This window comes from Mesoplodon bidens, assembly GCF_964165515.1.
Source record: "Mesoplodon bidens genome assembly, chromosome: X".
In the NCBI taxonomy this organism is placed as follows: domain Eukaryota; kingdom Metazoa; phylum Chordata; class Mammalia; order Artiodactyla; family Ziphiidae; genus Mesoplodon; species Mesoplodon bidens.
The window spans coordinates 3,756,326-3,778,190 of NC_138163.1; the positions used below are offsets into that span (position 1 = coordinate 3,756,326).

At 59.5% G+C, this 21,865-nt stretch overlaps 3 protein-coding genes across 8 annotated transcripts; 2 read left to right on the plus strand and 1 right to left on the minus strand.

Annotated features, from left to right (window-relative positions):
- Positions 1-218: 218 nt before the first annotated feature.
- EOLA2 (endothelium and lymphocyte associated ASCH domain 2) lies at positions 219-5,468 on the plus strand. Of its 6 annotated transcripts, none has more exons than XM_081221249.1 (5): positions 219-358; positions 1,230-1,301; positions 2,826-2,955; positions 3,561-3,841; positions 4,652-5,468. In XM_081221249.1, exons 3-5 carry the CDS (start codon positions 2,888-2,890, stop codon positions 4,873-4,875), a joined length of 573 nt encoding a protein of 190 aa, XP_081077375.1. In that variant the 5' UTR covers positions 219-358; positions 1,230-1,301; positions 2,826-2,887; the 3' UTR covers positions 4,876-5,468. The 6 variants fall into 6 exon arrangements, with proteins under 6 accessions (XP_081077375.1, XP_081077378.1, XP_081077376.1 ...); XM_081221250.1 differs by lacking the exon at positions 219-358 and adding an exon at positions 417-593; XM_081221252.1 differs by lacking the exon at positions 2,826-2,955.
- An 80-nt stretch (positions 5,469-5,548) lies between these two features.
- LOC308609262 (heat shock transcription factor, X-linked member 3-like) lies at positions 5,549-7,418 on the minus strand (the record flags this gene model as incomplete). Its single annotated transcript, XM_081222961.1, is given in 3 exon segments — positions 5,549-5,890; positions 5,894-6,167; positions 6,547-7,418. Coding segments are annotated over 3 exon segments (1,095 nt in total). The 5' UTR covers positions 7,026-7,418.
- A 6,389-nt stretch (positions 7,419-13,807) lies between these two features.
- Positions 13,808-15,554, plus strand: LOC308609263 (melanoma-associated antigen 8-like; the record flags this gene model as incomplete). The annotated part of the gene is given in 5 exon segments (XM_081222962.1): positions 13,808-13,836; positions 14,124-14,154; positions 14,263-14,407; positions 14,516-15,337; positions 15,340-15,554. Coding segments are annotated over 5 exon segments (1,242 nt in total).
- Positions 15,555-21,865: the final 6,311 nt, after the last annotated feature.

Sequence of the window (21,865 nt, forward strand, 5' to 3'; positions counted from 1 at the left end):
CGCCCCGCACGTGCCCGGCTTTTCCCCAGCTCCGCCCCACTCCTCCTCAGCTCTGCCTCCTCCTCCAGAAGCTCCTCCTCACCCAGCTCTTTCCCACACCTCAGCCCCAAATACTCCTCCCCCTGTTCCTCCCACCCCCGCCCTGCCCCTCCCCCAGCTCCTCCCCAGCTATTCGCCACAGCCCCGCCCCTTCCCTTCCGACCCGCGCCCCCGCCCACTTCCTGGTCCTCCTCCGGGTGCCGCTCCCCGCCGCCGGTCTCGAGCCTCTGAGCGGCCTGGCCTTCTGTGCGCCGCACGGCCTGGCGGCTCCTACTCTGTCTCCTAGCGGCCGGAGCCTGCGGCGAATGCGCGATTGTTCGTAAGGGCGTGTCTACGTACCTGCGTGCCTGCGTACGTGCGTGCGTACGTGTGTACGTGCATGCGTTCACCCCGGAAATAAGGGGCGTCAGCGCTTGCGGGCGCGAGCACCTGTCACCGGTCCCGGTTCCCCGAGGCGGACGACCGTCCTGCCGGGTGGCCGCAGCCGGGCTGTCCCAGTGTGCCCGCGACTCGCCCCGCCTGCAAGGAGCCGGGACCCGCCGCGCCCGCGGACGGTACCTCCGGGCGGGAGCTTCCCGGGCTCTGTGTTGGGGAGCGTGCGCGGGGCGGCCGAGGCCGCACCTTCCTGTCCCCTCCAACGCCACCGTCCCCGCCCGCCATCCTTCCACGTGTGTGTCCCGCGATGCGCTGGTCCACACGCACCTGCCACCCGCAGTGCTGCCCCACCCCCACCCCGCCCAGCCCACCTCCCTGCCCTGCGGGGCTCAGCTGCTTGTCCGTGGCTCCCCTCCCGGTGGGGCCCACCCAGGAGTCCATTGAGGGTCACGGACTGTGGGGCTCTCCAGATCCTTCCCGCGTGGCACTGTGAGGAGAAGTGTCGTTTTCTCCTGTTGGATGCGGGAGCTGCTGGGCTGTAAGATCACCATCAGTCCTGTGGGATGGGCTTCTGTGCTGCGGGCTGAGGCATCGTGGGGTTCCCGACCCAGCCGGGCGGACACGGGGCCGTTGCCTTGATGAGCAGAACCGACCGACCCTGAGGGAGCCGGCACGTGTGTTTCTCATCGGTTGGGCACTCCTGGGTCCTGGTGGTCTCCGGTCCCTGCCGAGGAGAAGACCGTTGTGGTTCCTTGGCCAGCATTGCTGTCTTGTGGCTGATGACTTTTCTCCTTGTCCCTCTGGTCCTCGTGCAGGTGAATACACCCAGACAAGTGGAAGAGTGTTTTCTCCTCTGGCCGCCAAGCAGGCACCCTCTGCGTCGAGAGGTAGGAGGGCACTCAGCCCCCTTCTTCCCGAGGGATTCTCCCCAGGGATTCCACCCACACGGTTCGGGTCCCATGGTTGTGATCTGGTGGCGCCCGTGAGGAAGGGGCTGGCTGAGAAGCTGAGTGGCGGAAACCGCGGGCAAGCCTGGGATCCAGTCACACACCCCAGTAGGAGCCAGAGAAACGGCCAGGCCCCAGGGACTGGCCAGCCTCCCTCGTAACTAACCCAAACGCAGTGAGGAGGGCGACCCTTTGTCACCCATCAGGTTGGCAGAGGTTAAGCGGGATGATGATGCTCGGGGGCCCGCCAGTGCGTGAGGGCACGGCAGCCTCGCCCGTGGCTGGCAGAGTGTACATGGGGGAGCCTTTGCAGAAGGCCGTTTGCTGGCGTGTGTCAGCATCTCGGGATGTGTGCCGTGTGACGTGGGCCTCCTCCGACCCGGGGCTTCAGTTAGTGAGTGCGTGGTCATGTTGAGTGTCTAGAGGGGCAGAATGTGCCAAGCAGTCTGTGAGTCCCCATCGGCAGGGGGAAGAGTCAGCAACCTGTGGGACAGCCGACGACGCAGTACAGTGTGGGCGGTGAAAATAGGACAGATGGAGACGTACAGACGTGAAGCAGTGTTCCCGAGGTGCTGTGAGCGGAGAAGTCATCCCCCACCCCCGCGTGGAGAGGCATCCAGGACAGGGCTGACCCTCTGTGATCGCTTGCCCGGGCAGTCGTGTCAGAGTCCCACAGTCTGGGTGGCTTGAACTACAGAATGTATTGCCTTGCGGTTCTGGAGGCCAGAAGCCCGAGATCTAGGTGCCGCTGATGGTGGCTCTTGTGAGGGCTGCGGAGGGAATCTGTCCCGTCCCACCCCCCTCACTCCCGGGGCTTTGCTGGCTGTCCTGTGTGCCGGTCTGTCTCTAACTGGCCCCGTTTTATGGGGACATCAGTCCTGTTAGAGGAGGGTCGACCCTAATGAGCTCATCTGACCTTGATCACCCCTGTGAAGACCTTTGCTTTGTAGGTAGGGTCACGCCCTGAGGGACTTGGGGTTGAGATTCCAGCACGTGAATTTCAGGGGCACGGTGTGACCCCTAACACCCTCCAAAGGCTCTGAGGTAGGAGCACACGTGGAACGTTCCAGGGATGGAAGGAAGGCCTTCATGGCTGCAGGGGATGAATCCAGGGGCGAGGAGAGCAGGCAGCCAGGGGGAGGAGCCAGATCATGTGGGGCCTCATGGGCCCTGGAGAGAAATGTGGCTCCGCCCTGCTCGGGGCAGGAAAGCCCTGGAAGGTCCTGAGCTGGCTGCCTTTGCGGCCCTGTCCCCCGTCCTCACAGCCACGTGGAAGTGGAGGCTCCGTGCGGTGCCGGACCCGGCTGACATTCAGGCCCGCAGCTCCCCTGCTCCTCTGTCCTCAGCGAGCGGGGACCCTTCCCCCCAACCCCAGGTACAAGGAAAGCAGGCGAGGACGGGGGTGCGTGGAGTCAGGTCCCCTGGAACCATGCGCTGTCTCTCTATCCTTCGGCGCCTCCTCAGCTGCAGAGCGGGGTGACAGTAACCTCCCGGGTTATTTGAGGATTGAAATCTATGATCCCTGGATGGTGCCCGTCCCAGGTCCTGGCGTGGAGACGGAGCGCGCACCAGTGCCAATAGTTCCTGCCGTCACGTATCCTTTCTTGGGCTCCGGGCCGGGGTGGAAGCGGTGGTGCAGGAAGGGGTGGGAGGAGGGTGGCTCCCAAGGCACGGGGAAGAGACACCTGGCAGGGCCATGTGAGAGCCAGGGCGTCCCCAGGGCCGAGCCAAGGTTGGTTGCCAAGGATTTGCACTCAGCAGCCCTGGGGTAAGGTGGGGGATCCGCAGAGCATGGGCAGCGGCAGGGCCAGGGAGCTGCGGGGCCGGGGACAGGGGAGAAGCCAGGCCCAGGACTGTCCCTGTCTGTGCCAGGAGAGGGCCAGAGCCCGGCCACTGGGCTGTGAAGCCAAGGGGCCCTCCCTCCGTCCTCTCTGCTGCCCGGGGCCCAGTGCCCTCTGTCGTGGAATTGCCCACACGCCTGTCTCTCGCTGTCCCGGCCTCCCTTGTGAGCTCCCCGCGGACTCCATCTGATGGACGGATCCCCCCGGTCGGCACCCCGTGTCGGCTGATGGCGCGGAGACGGATATGGAAGGGGCTGGCGCCCGGGGGGCCCACGGGGCTGAGGTCAGGCCCACGGGTCACGAGCTCGGAGGCCGGCACGTCAGGCTCCTTGACCATTACGGTTCTGTGTTTCCGCAGCTGCGTGAGGCCCTGGGAGCTCTGGGAGATGAAGTTCGGCTGCCTGTCCTTCCGGCAGCCTTATGCGGGTTTCATCTTAAATGGGGTGAAGACCCTGGAGACGCGGTGGCGGCCCGTGCTGAGCGGCCAGCGGCACCGCACCCTGGCCGTCCACATCGCGCACAGGGACTGGGAGGACGCGGCCTGGAGGGAGCTGCTGGCCGAGAGGCTGGGGATGAGCCCCACGCAGATCCAGGCCTTGCTGCGGGACGGGGAGAAGTTCGGCCGTGGAGTGATAGCCGGCAAGTGGCGACCGCGCCCCGGGGCTGCCCCCCAGGGTCTCACCCGGGGCTTCGGCGCCTCGTTCTCTTTTGAACCGGTCGGTGTGGGGTTAGGGTTAGTTTTCCTGAGGCACCTCACCTTCGGAGGGGCCGGGAAGATCCCTGGGCTGGGGGTCGGCGGGCCCAGGTCCCCTCCCGCCCCTCTGGGCCTCAGTCCCCCTTTGTGCTCTGAGAAGCAGAGGTGGCTCCGGCTCTGCCCGTGGCGCTCGTCTCCGTGTGTGTACGTGTGCACGCGCACGTGTACACGCGTGTGTCTGTGTGCCCTGGCAGAGCCCGCGGGAGGCAGCATGGCAGCCAGAGCTGCGTGTGAGGGGACCTGGGAACTCAGGCTGCCCGCCCGGCTTCACGTGCCTGCCTCACCCCCGCTGCCCGTGGCGTCCTGAGGAAGTCCCCTAAGCCCCCCGGCGGGGGCGAGGTCCCGCATCAACCGCTGGCCCCCAGTGAATCGCTCAGGGACCTGATTGCCCGTAGGCTCCCTGCAGCGGCGGCCGGGGGCCCTCCTGAACTGTACCTGCTGCCTGCAGCGGTCGGGCTGGGGGCTTCCCGGGCCTTGGTGGGGTCATGGAGGACCAGACCTCTCCTTTTCATTGCTCTCCCTCCCTCCCTCGGCCTCGCCCTGAATTCCCTGAACCGAGGTTGGCAGGTGGGAAATGCTCAGCCAGAGGGACCCAGTTCTCGCCGGGTCCCCTCGACGACGTGGTCTTAGTCTCTAGCGGTCGTGACTTTGAATCACCTTGTTCTCCATCTGTGTGTTTCTGTCTTTGTGCACAGGGCTGGTTGACATTGGGGACACTTTGCTGTGCCCAGAAAACTTAGGTCCCAACGAGGTTGCGGAGCTGGAGAATCAAGCCCTGCTGCCCAACCTGCGGCAGAAGTACCTGACTGCGCTTGCCAACCCCCGCTGGCTGCTGCAGCCTGTCCCCGGGAGAGGCGGGAAGGACGTCTTCCAGGTGGACATCCCCGAGCACCTGATCCCCTTTGGGCAGGAGGCCTGACCAGACTGGGCTCTCGAGAGGAAGGTGATGGAGAGACCAGCTCATCGTGCCACCGTCCGCTCACCTTCACGCCCTGGACGTGCACGTCTGGTTCGGTCTGAATAGGCCCTCCCCTGGGGAGCGCTGCCCGCTCCGTGCTGTTCACGGAAGCAGACGTGCCCACCTGGTGCGGGGACGGGTTGGGACTCTCCTCGTGCGATGCCGCTCTGGGCTCAGCGATAGAGTCTCGAGGACTTTGACCTTTAGGAAAAGATGGCAGTGCCACTCGTTTTGGCCCTACTGATTCTGGGTGGTTGAGAGAAATGTGTTTTGAGGGTACCGGTTAGCGTTTTCCCCTCTTTGTCCTGGTCAGAACTCCCAGATGTTTGGAGTGCGTCTGGGGAACGAACGATGGGGGAAGGCTGGTGGCGGGCCTCGTGCACACGGGAGAGGACCGCGGGCCCAGAAACAGGGCGCGGTCTGTCCTTGCAGGTGACCCTGGCCCTGTTGTAAAGTGTCCCTTGGCTCACGAAGCGTGTGTGTTAGACGTGCTGCCCGGCCACTTCACGTCCGAAGACAGGCTCCTAAATACAGCTCTGACGGCAAAGTGAGAAGGGCTGTCGCTCACTTTGTGGAAATCTCTTACTTCTCTGTGGGGTTTGGGGCCATTTGTCAGCAAGCTTTCTAGGGGTTGTTACCTCTGACGGTGCTGGGCTTTCCCCCAGGTGTCGGCTGGAAGGGCCCGTCTCTTCTGCGGCAGACGGCAGTGTGCACGCCTGCAATCTGTGGAGCCCTCCTGCTCCTCATCCACCTCAGGGACCTTGTTTGGGGACGTGGCTAAAAGGGCCGCCAGCAGGAGGGAGAAACAGCTGTACAGAGACATCTCCGAGCCATAAGCCCGGTAAACCGTGGGGCTGGCGGGCAGTTCCCTGGCGCCGTCCCTTCCGGCGGTAGCCGGGGGCACAGAAGTGACATTCCAGGGAGTGCCCTCCCCACTCGGACTGCCCCGCTCACTGGGGCGATGGTTTTCCCTGGCTCATCCCGCTCCACCGCTCATAGAGCACATGCTAGAGAACAGGAAAGACTGGGTACCGCTGGGCCTCTGAGCACTTGGGGCTTTCTTCTGGGTGGTGGAATTGTTGTAATGGATTTGTGGGGAGCGTCTGGTAGCAGCCACTGGCTTCTTTCTCTTTGGGGCTGTTGCGCTGGTCCCGGGCTGAGCGGTTGCTCCCGGGTTGCCTTTTCTCTGAATGTTCTCGATGAGCAGAGGCTTGTCTCTCTGAAAGTTGGAGCTGCGGTAGATCTGAAATGAAACGAATCACTTGAGCCATTCTGGGAGAAAATACCCATTCCTCCCCGCCCACCCCCCCACCCCACCCCCCCGTCCATCATAATGGTCTTATCTGATTATGGAGGAAAGGTCTCTTTAAGTTCCTGGCAGGTTATCCCGCCTTGGAGTGTGCGCTCCCTAGAGCTCCCCGAGGTGAGCCTCGGTCGAGGTGTTACTGTCACTACCTGACATCTCGTGGCCTCTCTCGAGGGTCTGTGGGCACACCTGCAGGTCCTCTCGCAGGGGCTGTGGCTGAAGAAAGTTATTCTCGGAAATGAAACCCGTTCAGCACGTGGCCCATCTGGCCTCCCTGGAAGGGGCTCGAATAACAAGAGAACATGGGCAACGGAAGGGCTTTCTACTTTCCCGTCAGCCTCTTCTTCCCTGGAGAGCGGCCGGTCAGGCGTATTTTGCTGAATCCGTACAGGTTCAGTTGGCGGATGAAAGTCTTCAAGCTGTCTGTGTTGAAAATCCTGTCTGCGCCTCTGCGGTGAAGAGCCTCCCTCTGGAAGAGGTCTTCCTCGATGATCACCATGTCTCCCTCGTCATTCCAGCGCTCAGAGGTGAAGGTGGAATCCTCCACCATCCTCCAGAGCTTTCTTGGGAAGGAGAGCTCAAGGATACTCTCGTTGGCCACACGGTTGTTTGGGCCCTGTGGTGGCGGGTTGTCTTGGGAGCCAGGATCTGGGCTCTCGGCTTGGTCACCCTGCTTCTCCGAACTCTCCCTTGAATCCACATTTGGATCCGGGGACGCACGAGAGGGGACCCACATTGCTGGCTCTGCGTCAGCCGATGGGCCCAGCGTGGCTGTACACAGCTCATCGCTACTCTGACTAGCCATGGAGCCAGTCTAGATTGGGAGCATTCTCCACCCGAGACCGTATCACTGAATTCTCAGGGCAGAAATGCCTTTTACCAGAGCGGGGATGCCCAGTAAATAAATACTGTCTGCAAGATTCTAGAATCTCTTTAGTGGGGCAACCAGCCACTTAGGTCGCAGTCTTCTTTATTGGTCACATGATGTCACAGAGGCGGTCTGGAGAGGGAGCCTTGGCCAAGTGTGTGGGAGGGGATGGGAACGGGGTCCCCGGGGTCTGTCTTTTTTTCTAAAAGTCTCAAAAAGCGTGGTTCAAGTTCCCGGGAAAGACTCCCGTCTGCCGCCAGGCACCTTGTTTCAAGGGGCCAGGCCCCAGATGGGTTGAGAAACGTGATCCTGTCTCCACTGCCATCCCTTGATGCTGGCTTCTGATTTGCTCAAGGGCCAGGCCCTGGCGAGGCGTAGCTTGGCTGCCACTGAGACCACAGGGATCACGTGGGCCACTGGCGACTGTCCCTCCCAGAAGATGGGGCTCCCTAGCGGGCTGGTTGGCCTAGCCTGAGTCGGTGCCCACCCCCCCATCCCCCTTCCAGCTCTGGTCGCTTGCAGCTGTTCCTGCCAGCTGGTCGGCCCTGCTTAGATGGGCCCAAACAAAGAGTCCTGATTTCCTGCCTCCCAGGTCAAGCTGTCCCCGACTAGGGCTGTGCGCGACCTCACATTCAACTCGAATGTTCCCCAAGCACCTCAGACACAGCCCTGCCCACGATGCCGCGTGGGAGGGCATAGCCACGTGCCCTCCGCTGGGCATCGAGCCTCCTTTTGAGCTCTGCCTGCCCCCAGACCTCATCCCTGTGCGGATCACAGAGGCATTGTCTTCAGCGTCCATTTCTTCCCGTAGAAGCCCTTCTCGTGGCCCAAGAGCACTCACTTTTGGAACACCTGCGTGTGTCCTTTTCCCATCGCCTTCCCAGACCGTCGGATTCAGCCTCCCTGGAGGCTGCCTCGAAAGCCCTGTTTCCTTTCCGCAGTGGGGTGGTTTGGCTTCTGCTCCCCCCCGATCCTGGCCTCCCACGTCCACCTTGGGTCTCCGTGGGTACTTGCCCTTTGAAGGACTTGATTTGGGGCTTCAGCGTGTAGCCTGTCCCATTGAAAGCAAGCATTTCACTGGTGCGCTCCCAGGCCAGGCCTGCTCTCCTTCCCCACGCCCGCCCCTGCCCCCCCTCCACCTCCACCCCCGGGGCCCTGTCCCACTGTTACCTTGAGGATACATAGAATGATTCTGTTTGCTTTCAGCTTAGACACTTTTGAATGGGCCTACATGACACGGACTCAGTCCCAAGGAAATTTCCTACTTGCCAACCTAGACGTGACCGGAGGAAGCCCCCATCCACGTGCATTTGGAAATAGATGAGGGTCTGGGTGTCGGACGCGCTGAAACCCGAATGAGAGTCGTCCGTCTTCACCGTAGGTGGGAGGATAGGTTGGTGGGTTTGGTGATGCGCGTTCTCTGGCCGTTGTGGGCGACTTTGTCCTTCATAGTCACTGTGTAGGGGACAGAGTGGCACCTTGGAAAGGCCCGTCTGCGAGGATCCTAGGTCCCTGTCCCAGCTCTGCCACTAAGCAGGGTCATCTGTCCTCTGTGGGCGCCACTGCCCTATTTCTGAAAGGGGAGAGCTAAGAGGGTGTGGAAGAGGATCTCCCGAGGTGCCTTTCAGCCTAAGGACTGGCATCCTGGATGGAGCTCCCAGGCCTAGATTCGGGCCTGCTCCCTGGTCTTTATGCTTCTAAACTGGTTTACAAAGCATTCTTCAGGTCATGTCCTCCTGTAGGGACATGACCTCGGAGGCTGCGAATTTTGGTAGAGGCCGTCGGTGGCTCCTCAGAAGGGGCCCGAAGGCTGGGGCCTCCTTGGGCGAGCCTGCCTGCGTGGCCTTGCCTGCTGCCCCCCTCCTCGGGCCCTCCCTCGCCCCCTGCGTCCCGTAGGAGCTGCCTCCTTCCTGGTCCCCCTCCCTCCCAGGTGCCAGCCAGGCCCCAGCAGTGGGTTTGTGTGGCACCGTGGGGTCTTTCTCAGCCGGGTCTCGGGACCTTTCACTTGGGCAGGCACAAGCCCTGGTGACGTCCAAGGCCTGCCTTTCCCAGCCTTGCCCTCCAGCCCCTGCCCTTGGCTTCTGCACCCTGATGCCCCCAGCCCAGAGGCCCTCCAGCCGCTCCCCTCCCTCGCTGCCGCCAGGGTCTTGGGGTGTCTGCCAGCGTTAACTTCCCTCCAGTATCTGAGGAGGCTCCTGGAGGGGCCTTATCCCAGTAGGCACTGGAGCCTTACAGTCAGTCCCAGGCAGTCTCATTCCCTCCCTCCCCGTGGCTCAGCCATGAGCAGCTCAGCAGGCCGGGTTCCCGTTGGACAGGAGGGCCCCAGGGCAGGAGCAGGGACAGGGCGCCGTCACACGGGAAGGTGCTGGGACTGGACAGAAATGCCGGCACCTGGCAGTGTCAGATCTCAACAAACCACAGACGAGCCCCGCACTGTCTCTGCTTCTCCTTGGCACCTTCCTTTCTTGGGCCTGCTTTTTGTCAACTGAAAGACACCGTGTAACACTGAGAAGAGCAATGAATCGCCAGTCAGAAGGTCAGCCACGGGCTGGGGTGGGTGGGAACAGCATGGGCTCGAGAGGAATTCAGACCAGGGCTCTGGTCCCCACCCCGTCACTTACCAGCATGTGATCCTGGGAAGATTCTCAAGCCCCGTGGCCTCGGGTTCTTCACCTGTGAAGCGAATGGGTGTGATGAGCCCTGTCTTGGGTTGCAGGGATGTGTGTGAGCTACGTAAAGCAGCTCACAGGGCCTGGCGTCTGTTGGAACTTTGATGATGGGCAGTTATTTCTCGTGTTGTTTGGCCTCAGACCCTTCCCCTCTCTCCTCTGGCATTTGGTTGGGAGGTTTCTTGTCCCGGTCATGTCAGAGAATATGCAGCTCAATAGGATGTGGAAAAGCTAATTAGCCAAACAAGATGTTTCATGAATAAAACTAAGTAAATTTTCCCAGTTAGAGGATGTGTTAAATTCGGGTGGGGAGGAGTGTTCCCAGTGGGATACAACACGAAGCTCCAGGAAATAGAATCAAGGAACAAGGCTTTGCATCCCTCCCAGATGCTCTTCCATCCAAACCGTTCCTTTGCTTCATTTCAGCCCCACCAGACATCGAGTCCTTGATTACAATTGCCAAATTACAGTCACCATAATGATTAAAGCTAATTAACACCTTGGGTTCTGGTCCCCCCCAGAACAGAGAAAAGAGGGCCTGTCCACGGACTTCTGGGCATCACGTCAAGGGAGTGTGACCGCATTTCTCCAGATGTTGCATATATAACACCTACTTCTTCACTATGGTCAACAGCAATGCGACAAGAGCCAGGAACCCTTCCTTCCTGCCCGAGTATGAGATTTCTCTCGGGTTTATCCGTGATCCAGAAGAACACCTCACAGCAATGTCGCATTTCAGACTTTCCCCCCAAACCCAAGTCACACCGCCTGCAGGTCTGGCTGCTGCCACCACCCAGCTTCATCACCATCACCTCCCACAGAAGGAAGCCCCACTTCCCAAAGCCCCAAACTGCCCTGGCTTGGGGCACTTACCCTCCAGGGCCCGCTCCTGGAGCCTCACTGCCTCGTCCCGTGTTGACTTGTTCTGTGGGACTTAGGGGACGTCTCACCACGTTCCTCATGTGACTGCAGCTCCCAGACCATCACTCTTCGTGTGGTGTGTCCTGCTTTTCCTAGCGTTCCCGCTACTAACACAGGGCCTTCCGGAGAGCAGAGGCTCCGTCGAGGTCTGCCGAATAAATAAGCCGGAAAACGGGGCTTACTTACTCAAATCAATTTTTTCATACTTTCGTAAATCACCGTGCAAATCCAACTAAACAGAGATAGCTTAGTTTTACAGAATGACAGACAAGAAGGATAAGAAGCAAAAACTCAGTACGATTACTTTTATTTTTCTAATTCTTCCCCCATCTATATTACTGCTAAGTACTTTCACATTTCCAGAGCAGTTCTGATTCCAATTCTATGTTATCTGCTTCAGGGTCACAAAACGAAATGGGAGATTTCCCAGTCTCTTTTACAAAACAGCAAAACCCTTGTTCTTAAACTGGGTAATTATAAACACATTCTAATCAATGTCATTCACAAAGTTAGACACTGAAGCTTGTTTAGTCTTCCATTAAAAGGAATAACGTTTGAAAAACTCCTAAAGAAAACACGGGTGATATTCCATGTCATCAGACACAACAGGAACCCAAAGATGCAGCACACCGGGTTCCCCCCACTCGCAGGGGCCCTCACTACTTGGAAACTCGACCGCTCCCTCTTCAAACTCAGAGTGAAGGACCAACCTCACTTCCTACCAGTGAACTTGGGCCTGGAAGGAGCCTGGCTGCTGCTCTGGCTCAGGGTCCCTGTTCCTCATCGCTCACACCCTCTGCACACAGGGATGGGAAGGACCTGGGATCGGATCCAAGCTACTGACCAAGAGCAGATGCCCCAGGATCTGACACTTGCTGGTCTCCGCGTGGGCCCGGGGACCCCAGAGGAACTCGTAGCGGGCGGGGTCGCTGTGGGGCACCTGCCGGTACTCCACGTAGCCCTCCTGCACCCACACTTTGGTGAGGAGCTCCCTGGGCTCCCCGTAGATGTAGTGCTCCCTCCCGGCACACACCCCAATCTTGCTAAGTGCTCCCCAGACCTCCTCCCCAGGGGCAACAAAGTCGTCCTCCAGGAGGATCAGGCCCAGGGGCAGCACCAGGAGGCTGGTCTTGTGCACGCTCGGCCTGTCACTCAGCATCCCATCGTAGGTGAGGCCCAGGAGCTGGGATTCTAGCCATAGCACACCTGAGACCGGCCCCTTATACCTGTTCCTAAGCCTCTCTGAGACCCGGATACGTAAGTCAGCACTCGCTGCCAAGTGCTCAGCCCGCCTCAGGGCCTCCCAGGCCTGAAGGCGGGGAAGGGTATAAGGGTCAGGGTCTCACAGAGACTGCGGAGCAGGTGTAAGGGGCGGGGTCTCAAAGAGGCTAGGGAAGGGTATAAGGGGCGGGGTCTCAGGCGGGCACAGGAGAGAATCCCAGGTCCTGCATGGAGTCAAGTTGAGAGCACTGAGGGAGGACTGCGGGAAACCTGGACACCGGAACAGATTTGGCCCTGGGAGGCCATAGTGGGGGATGAGCACGTGCAGCACTTCCTGACATCCGGGCCTCAGAGAAGCTGGGGACCTGGGATCAGAGGCGGGGCCTCCACTGGGGAGAGTGGAGAATCCCGGGTCCTACCATGAGTCAAGGTGAGGACCCTGAGGGAGGACTGAGGGGATCCTGGACCTGAGAACGTGGGTGGAATGTGGTGTGTCCTGGAGAAATCTGTCCCTGGCCTCAGCTTGTGGAAGCCCCATGGCGTGATGAACAGGTGGCAGCCTGTCCTGACTTCCTCATCTGGGTCCCACAGAGACTGGGCACCTGGTATGAGGGGCGGGGTCTCAGGGGGGGAGGGGGGAGAGTCACGTGAGCCCACAGTGAGAGTGAGCACCCTGAGGGAGCACTTAGGGGACCCCACTGAAACCCGCCCCTGCTGCCAGGCCAGGGAGGCCCTGGGTGGCATGAGCACACGAGGTGTGTCCCAACTTCTGCATCCGGGACCTAGAGAGAATGGGGAGCTGGTGTGAGCAGCGGCGTCTGGATGAAGACGGTCCAGTCCTGGACCTGCAGGGACGTTAGTTGGAGACCCTGAGGGAGGGTCGGCACTTGGACTCCAGAACCCCGGGGCCTCTCTCCACCCCTGCTGTGCCCCTGGGGCCTGGGCTTTTGGCTCCAGGTGCCACCCCCGAAGGGCAGCCTCGCAGGTTGGACCCGGTGAGGGTCTGGGTTGAGGGGTCAGGAGGCTCAGGCCCGGGGGGGTGGAGAGGGCCTGTGTGTGAGGCGCCCCAGGATGAGCCAGGGCAGGAAAGGCCTGATTCACCCTCGTGGAGAGCTGTAGGTCCCCAGCTCCCTGAGAGCAGTGACCCCAGGGGCCCGGCTGTCCCTTGTCCCCCACGGGAGCCCAGGCAGGGAGGCTGGGATGACGTGCCTTCCTGCTGCACCGTGCTTGGGGGTGCTGAGCAGCTCAGGCTTCAGGGGGAATCGGTCAGCAGGGGTCAGGTCAGGCTCCACGGGAATAGGGGCGAGGATCCTGGGGCCGGACTGAGGATGCAGCCTTCCAGAACAGAGGGCACCCTGCGTGGCGTCAGGGCAGCCTGCTGGGGAGGGGGGACCCGGTGTGGGAGGATGGCGTCGGGGCATCTAGGGAGCACATCTGCTCAGCAGCGGGAGGAGCCCCAGAGCCGCCAGGAGTCAAGGTGAAGACCCTGAGTGAGGGGTGAGGGGACCCCACCCTCACCACAAAGAGGGAGCCCACAGGAATCCCTCCAGCCAGCCCTGGAAACCCCCGCAGGGCCCGTACGCCAGCCTCCTCATCCAGACGGCTGGTCTCGGCCAGGGGGCCTTGCTCCGTGGGTCTGGCCTCAGGCTCCGGCAGGGGGCGCGGTGAGCACTGGGGAGACCCCTCCTCACACAGAGGACTTGGAGCCCAGCCGGCCCTGCCTCTTTTGTCACCCGTGGGTGTCCCAGAATAGGTGGGAGCATTGACGGCCCTCACGTCCTCTCCTGGTGTCTTCTGGAGGTGAGGCCTTGGCTGAAGGAGATTGGTCACAGTCAGCAGAGGGGGCTGTCCCAGGCCCTGCAGGGTGTCAAGGTGCAGACTGAGCCGACCGCCATCGTCCCAGCACAGATGGACCCCACGGACTTTGGTTGTCCCCTGTGACGCCTGTTAGCCCCTGCGCAGGTGTGGCCAGTATTCGGGGCCCCACACTTCTTTTCAGTGCAGGGAATTTGTCTTGAGAATTTTGACTCAGGACAGCAGACAGCAGGGCCCAGGCCCTGCCATGGGGAAGGGGTGGCCCTGCCCTGAGTGAGCACAGAGGGGGCCACCCACGCCAGGACAGTGGGAACCTCACAGAGTCCAGCCCAGTCCTCCTGCCAGCACCGAGGGGCCCAGGGCTGTGCCACAATCTACACAAGAGGTGCCTCCTCCATTCCTCTTACAGGGGCTCCAAGAACCGGGAGGTGAAGGCCCAGGTCTGAGGACCGTGTCCTCAGGCCACAGAGCAGAGGAGGTCCAGGCAGTGCCAGGAGTCAAAGGGAGGTGCGTGCCCTGAGTGTGTACCCAGGGGCTCCCCCTCCCAGAACAGAGGGGACCCCACAACACCCGAGTCACCCCACCGTCCTGTTCAGCCCCAGAACCTGGGGCCGTGCTGGCTGCACCCTGAGGAGCCCCATCACTTCCTTCTTCAGGTTGGCAGGGGACAGGCCGCCCAGGAGGACCGCCCCGGTGAGGCCCGAGGGCACCCCACAAGATGAGACCTGTAAGTGACTTTTGTCAGAGCTGCCCAGGGTGCCTTTCTCTGCCGAGGCCGCTCACACCCCCTCTCTCCCCCAGGTCCGTGGTCCCTACCTGTCACCCCTGCCCACACTCCCGTCGGCGGCCCGACCCCAGTCATCATGCCCCTGGTCGAGATGAGTGAGCTCCGCCAGCCGGAGGCAGACCTTCAGACCCCAGTCCCAGCCATGGGCCCGGTGGAGGCGCAGCTGTTGGGGGCTGAGGGGGAGGAGGCCACATCCCCCTCGTCCTCCTCCTCCTCGTCCTCCTCTTCTTACTCTGTCCTGTTCCTGGACACCCTGGAGGAGGTGGCTGATGCTGGAGAACCAAGTCCCCCCCAGAGCCCCTCCCCCACTGCCATGGCCACCCCTCCTTGGAGCCAGTCTGAAGACGACAGCCTCAGCCCCCAAGATGAGGAAGGGCCGAGCACCTGGCATGACCAGGAAGATGCTAATCCCTTGCACCTAGACCGACTACCACTGAAGGTGGCTGACCTGGTGGTGTTCCTGCTCCTCAAGTATCGCACCAGGGAGACAACCCCCAAGGCGGAGATGCTTGATGTCCTCTGTGACCATCGGGACCACTTCCCTGTGGTCTTCAGAGAAACTTGCGAGTGCATGCAGCTGGTGTTTGGCGTGGACGTGAAGAGGGTGGACCCCAGCGAGCGCACGTACGAACTGGTCCCCACCCTGGGCCTCACCTGTGATGCAGTGCTGGGCGATGGGCCGAGCATGCCCAAGGCTGGCTTCCTGGTGCTGCTCCTGGGCCTGATCCTCCTGGAGGCCGACTTTGTTGCCCCTGAGGAGAAGGTCTGGGAAGTGCTGAGCATCATGGGGGTGTATGCAGGGAAGCAGCACTGCATCTATGGGCAGCCCAGGGAGCTCTCACCAAAGTGTGGGTGCAGGAGGGCTACGAGGAGTACCGGCAGGTGCCCCACAGTGACCCCGCCCGCTACGAGTTCCTCTGGGATCCCCAGGCCCACGCGGAGACCAGCAAGTGTCCAGTCCTGGGGCATCTGCTCTGGGTCAATGCATGGGATTCCAGGTCCTTCCCATCCCTGTGTGCAGAGGATGTGAGCGATGAGGAACAGGGGCCCTGAGCCAGAGCAGCAGCCAGGCTCCTTCCAGGCCCACGTCCAGCAGCTTCTCCCGTGGGGCAGGAAGGGAGGCTGATCCTTCACTCTGAGTTTGAAGGGGGAGCTGTCCGCCTTCTAAGCAGTGAGGGCCCGGGCCAGAGGGGGGAACCCGGTGTGCAGCATCTTTGGGTTCCTGTTGTGTCTGATGACGTGGAATGTCATCTTTGTTTTCTTTAGGAATTTGTCAAATATTGTTCCACTTGAAAGAAGGCTTAATGAGCTTCAGTATCTAAGTGTGTGAATGACTTTAATCACACATGTATTTGCACTAATTCGGTTCAACGACAAGAGTTTTGCTATTGTGTAAAGGAAACCGTAAGATTCCCATGTTATTTTGTGACCCTGAACAAGATAACATGGCATTGGAATATGAATCTCTTGGAAATAAGAAAGAACTTTAGAATGCAATGGATGAGGTCAAGAAAAAGAGGAATAAAAGTACAAGTTAGTTAATTCTCACTTCTTGTGCCTTCTCTTCTGTCATTTTCCAAAACTAATATGCATACATATATGTATGTGTAAATATCAGATCAGCATCGTTCACTTAAGAAATAGCTGAAAATTAATCTGAGTCAATAAGCCCCCTGCTCACTGGCTTGTTTATTCCGCCGACCTCCACGGAGCCTCTGCTCTCTGGAAGGGCCTGTGTTAGTAGTGGGGCCACTAGGAAAAGCAGCACACAGCCGCACCTAGAGTGATGGTCTAGGAGCCGCAGTCACATGAGGAACGTGGTGAGACGTCCCCTAACTTCCACAGAACAAGTGAACACGGGACGAGGTGGTGGGGCTCCAGGAGCGGGCCCTGGAGGGTAAGTGCCCCGAGCCAGGGCAGTTTAGGCCTTTGGGAAGTGGGGATTCCTTCTGTGGGAAGTGAGGGTGATGAGGCTGGGTGGTGGCGGCAGCAGGCGTGTAGACGGAGTCTTAGGGGTGAGAAGCAAATCTGAAATGGGACATGCAAATTAGAGGTTTCTCTTCCGTCGTGGATAGATCTTCTGGGGCAGGAAGAGAAGGTGCACTTTGGGCAGAGACCCTCAGAGTCCTGGTTATTCTGCCTGCGCCTAAATACACTCAACATCTTCCAAATGGGGAGGGGTGAGTGGACTTTGGTTTCGCTCACAATTTACTCAGCCCTGAGGCATACAGTTGAAGCAGCTTTGGTAACCACCCCCAGACTGTTGGCAGGATTTTAATGGGGCAACTTCTTTGAAAGTGGCTTCTGGACACTTAAACTGATGGATCAGCTTTCCTAGGTGGTCGGACCCCAAAGCCTTAGGTGAGGAATGGTCATAGAAACCATGGTGGCAAAACCACCGAGTGAAGCTGAATTCCACACATCTCAGGAGCCTCCTTGGAGGTGAAGGACGGCTCCTTGTGCGTATCCTAGCGGAATGCTAGCAAGAAAACTCACTAGCCCTCCTCCCACAGTCTGGTGTCTGGTCCTTGCCCCACAGGAAGGTCGTGGCTGTCAGGGTGCCCAAGGGCACCTGTGCAGGTGCTCAGGCACGTTCCATCGTGTGGCGGCAGCTGAGACTCCCAGGCTGAGTGAGGTGCGTCCTTGCGTGAGGAGGAAGGGGCACATCCTCAACCTGCTGTGACTACGGGCTTGATTGCAGAGGGAAGGGCAGGAGGTGCTCTGGAGGGAATAGGGGGAACCCTCCCTGTTGACGTTCACAAGAGCCTTGGAAAGTCAATGGGATCTTGTATTAGAAAGTACCCATCACAGAGAAGTGACTAGAAGTAGTTGCAGATTCAAGGCCCATTTGGCTTTGTCGGAAGCTCCTCCACCTAATGAACGGAATTTTTTTCAACGCAAAGTTATAGCAGCTGCTTTTTGTTGAGCACCTAGTACACAGCATTGCAGGGGAGAGACTCACTCCAAGTCCTGGCCCATATGTTGTCTTCCTCTGCTTCCTGGCAGCTGCCTGCAGGGAATCTGGGATCCTTTATGTAAACCCACAAATATTTAAAAATAAATGGTGTTTAAATCACTGTTTTAAATACAAAGACAGAAGAAACTTTCCACTTAAACTAAAATAATACATTGGTGCGGAAACATTGTGGATTCTGGGCAGTGCAGAAGGTGTCCTAGGGGTGGGACATGCAGAGGGACCCAGGAGGGGCCGAGATCCCCGGGAGCAGGGGGCAGGGATGCAGCCTAGGAGCCTGGAGCTGAGCTGCAAGCAAGAACCCCATGAGGAGCCTGCAGTCCTCTCACCACTAGCCTCATCTGGGGACAAGCCTTCCATGCCCTTCCCTTGCCCACGTGGTAGGGCCTGGCCGGGTGGAGAGCAGACTCAGGGATGGGGAACTGGCACCTGAGCCTCTAGGGGGAGGAGCCCACAGTGCCCAGGTGGGAACCGTGGCTTATAGGTCAGTAGGACCCTTATCGTGTCTCCTGGGGGAAGCAGTCTCGCTTTGGGAACCATAGGTCCTGCCAGCCCTGTCAATGGGGCACCAGTAGCCACATGAGGCTGCTATTGAGTACTGACATGTGATTGGTGTGTCCCAGGGCCTGGACTTCTACCTTAAAACGCTTTAAAGTTAAATGTCAATAGCTAGATGTGCCTATAGCTAGATGGCTGGACAGCCCAGGTGTGGAACTACGGACCCTGAACTTGGGGGACAGGGGGAATCTATGGACAACACATCAGGCCCCCAAGCCCAGGGCTTCCCAGGGCTGAGATCGTCCCGTGGGGTTGCCTCAGCCCTCCCTCGGTCCTCACTTTCCCTCCCAGCTGGTCTGGGCCCCTCCCTCTGCCCAACTGCCTTTGGTCCCCTGAGACCCAGGCCCTCCCCTGCCAGGACCCCTGAGAGGGAAGCGGGAGTCGCGGGTGGCGCTTATACCCACAGCCCTGCCGGGGGTCTCTCAGGGCTGACAGCAGGGCCGACCTGGATGCCTTGCGGCCTCCGAGTCCCCCTCACGGTTGTACCTTGACTCCCGGTGGGGCTGGGCTCCTTTCCTCTGCCAACCTGGCCCCGGCCTCCCTGACCCAGGCCCTCGCCTCCCCCTCCCAGGGGGATCAGTGCGCGACCCACCTGGATAGCATGCCGGGGTGCTCCCAGGGCTGTCGGGAGGGCCTCAGATGCACCCCCTGGGGGCCCGCAGTCCTCCTCTGGTCCTCACCTCGACTCCAGGCAGCACCTGGGCCCCTCCCTCGGCCCACCTGAGACTGTGCCCCTCAGACCGAGCCTCTGACCCCCCGAGATCCCTGAGGACTTGGGGGCGGTGGGCAGGGATGGGCAGCCGGACAGCCCGGCCCGGTGTGCCCCAGGAGTCCCAGTACGGGTGGAGTTGCATGCTGGGGGACCCTTTGTTGCGGGCCTGCTGGACCCCTCCATCCTCACTCAGGAGGGTCCTCCTCAACCCCTCAGAGAAAGGCTGCAGTCCCAGCACAGATGCTGGATGGGGGGCTGCCACACCCATGACCGTGGGCGGAGTACAGAGAACCGCACACCTTCCCCTCGGGGCTCCTCACCAGCCACCAGACTTTGGAAAGCTGTTTTAAGAAAGGTTTAGTTTTGGGCCTCCCTGGTGGCGCAGTGGTTGAGAGTCCGCCTGCCGATGCAGGGGATACGGGTTCGTGCCCCGGTCTGGGAGGATCCCATATGCCGCGGAGCGGCTGGGCCCGTGAGCCATGGCCGCTGGGCCTGCGCATCCGGAGCCTGTGCTCCGCAACGGGAGAGGCCACAACAGTGAGAGGCCCGCGTACCGCAAAAAGAAAAAAAAAGAAAAAAAAAAAAAAAAAAAAAAAAAAAAAGAAAGGTTTAGTTTTAGCTGAAGAGGCCTGAGCAGTGGCAGGTGATTTAGGGGAACGCTTGGTTTGATGATTAGATCATGTTACCTGTTGGAGTTACGTGATTGTCACTTTTTCATCGTGATTCATAGTGAGAAATATATTTTACATGTCTGTGTAGTGTAGTGTGTGTCCTATACATATACCTATATATCTATAACGTGTGTGTAGAATATATGTGTTTATATACCCATGCATCGACACACCACCACACGTATGTATAGGGAACGCATCATGTATGTTCCAGTACCCACACTGAGGTCATCCACAGGGCCCTGAAGGGCACAGACACTCAGGCCCCGTGGGGATGCCGAGAGTCCTCCAGCCCGGCCGTCCCCATGCTTTGAATGCAGGCTTGCCGCCTGCCTGACAGCCAGTGTGCCCGGGGAAGTGAGCCTGCAGGAGAACGTGGGGCCACCACGCCGCTGGGAGAGAAGGAAGCAGAGTGGGCAGTGGAAGGAGAGAGCAGGGCCCAAGCCTGAGCATAAGAGCCGCCTTCAGAGGGCCTTGCCTCGGACCCCCACATCCAGGACCCTTCTCCATCCTCACGCCCTCAGTCCCAGACCCTCACCCTCTTCCCTGGCCCTCGTGTCCATTTCACGAGAGATGGTGAGCTGATGGGGCTGGGAGGCCACGTGGGCAGAATCCAGTGTCAGGCGCTCATGGGCACTAATGCCTGACTTCCCCGTGTTTTCTCCATTATGTGGCCTGAGGCATCAGGTAGTAGGACCCCATTGAGGACAGCTGAATCCCCCTTGACTGTTGGGGAGACAGGTCAGGCCAGCGCGGGGACGGGGCTTTGCACATACACGAAGCTCAGCTTCAATAAGAGTCCTTCTAGTGATAAGCTGATCAAATCATGGAGACTCCCTATGCCTCGATTTCTCCATCTGTAAAATGGGCCTCGTAATAGTACAAGGCAAAAGCATTGGTGTGGGTTTCCCCATGATGTGACCTGTTTGTAAAAAGCCTGGGCCAAATGAAGTGGTCGGTGGATGTAGCTCTTGTTACTGAGTGTGTAAGAAAGATGCGCCCTCCCCCATGCTGTGACGATTCCCAAGCAGTCCATGTCTTGTGATCCCTGCATACGTGGATTAGTGCAGTTTTTCTTTTCTCGCTGAAAATTTGTCATCAGAATGCTTGGATTCGTCTTACTCTTTTTCTCGCTTGCCCCTGTGCAAGATGAGGCTATTGATTTGAGGTGTTGCTTCCATTTGAACACAGGTGTTTGCAGCTTTAACTCCCAAGTGCCTCTTTGTCCGCGTGCCATAAGTCCTGGGGGGTTTGGTATGTGTTTTCTTCATTTCAAAGTATTTCCAAATTTCCCTTGTGATGTCTTGTATGATCCCTGGGCTATTGTTATGGACTGAACTGCGTCCCCCCAAATTTTGCATGTTGAAGCCCTAACCCCTAGAACCTCAGAATGTCACTGTGACGGGAGTTAGTGGTTCTTAGGTTGAAATGAGGCCACTGGGATGACGTCTAAAGCAAGATGGCTGGTGCCCTTGAGGGAAGAGCAGATCAGCACATGCAAGGAGAGAAGGCAGGGGCTGGGGGTGTGTGCACAGAGGGTGACCATGTGAGGGGCGGTAAGAGCACGGCCACCTGCAACCAAGGATACCGGCCGCAGTACAAGCCACCCCTGCTGGACCCTCCCTCTCGGCCTCCCAGTCCCCACCACTGTGAGAACCTGTGTCTGCTGTTTCAGCCCCTCATCCTGTGCTGTTGGATTAGGTATCGCCCCAAACTAACGCGGTTATCTGGGGACGCACGGCTCAATTTCCCTCTATTTGCAGATTTCTCACATTTCCTTCTGTTATTGATATCTAATTTCACTCTATTTGGACAGAGAACATGCTTGGTACCTTGGGTCAAATTCCCCTCCTCCCCCAACCCTCCATTTTTTTCGTTTTTGTTTTTTTGGCCACGCCACAAGGCTTGGGGGATCTTAGTTCCCCGACCAGGGGTTGAACCCGGGCCACCACAGCGAAAGCATCGAGTCCTAACCCCTGGAACTCCAGGCAATTCCCACTCCACCCCCCACCCCACCGAGCAGTGTTTGGGAGGGGATGTCACCCTATCGCTGTGATAGCCAGCCACAGAGTCCTGGCCGGGTCCCCCGGCCCATCCCCCACGCGTGGAGGCAGCAGCTGTGAGCTGGGGGTGCGCCGTGGCCTTCAGTGCTCTGTACACATCACTGGGCACTGACCCTTCTCACTGTCTTCGTGGGGACGCAGGCTCAGGATGCCCCCACCCCCACCCCCGAAGCTGGGACCCAGCACATTTCCAGAATTTACATCGTTGACCAGTGCGAGCCGGATCAGTCACGTGTGTGCCCGCATGGTGCTGAGTCCTCGGGGCCCTGCCGCGGCTGGTATTGGCACAGGCGGCAGCGAGGGCGACGAGGCCGCGGCTGGTGGACAGGCAGCCCCGGGCTGCCCACTGGGCTGTAGGAGGCTCCGGCAGAGCTGGTAGCAAGTGA

Bases quoted from the DNA above. Each gene is read 5' to 3' on its own strand.
- EOLA2 (XM_081221249.1), top strand. From the start codon at position 2,888: ATGGTGCCCGTCCCAGGTCCTGGCGTGGAGACGGAGCGCGCACCAGTG. The intron at 2,956-3,560 runs GTATCCTTTCTT...GTGTTTCCGCAG, and splicing joins CCAATAGTTCCTGCCGTCAC to CTGCGTGAGGCCCTGGGAGC. The intron at 3,842-4,651 runs GCAAGTGGCGAC...CTTTGTGCACAG, and splicing joins CGGCCGTGGAGTGATAGCCG to GGCTGGTTGACATTGGGGAC.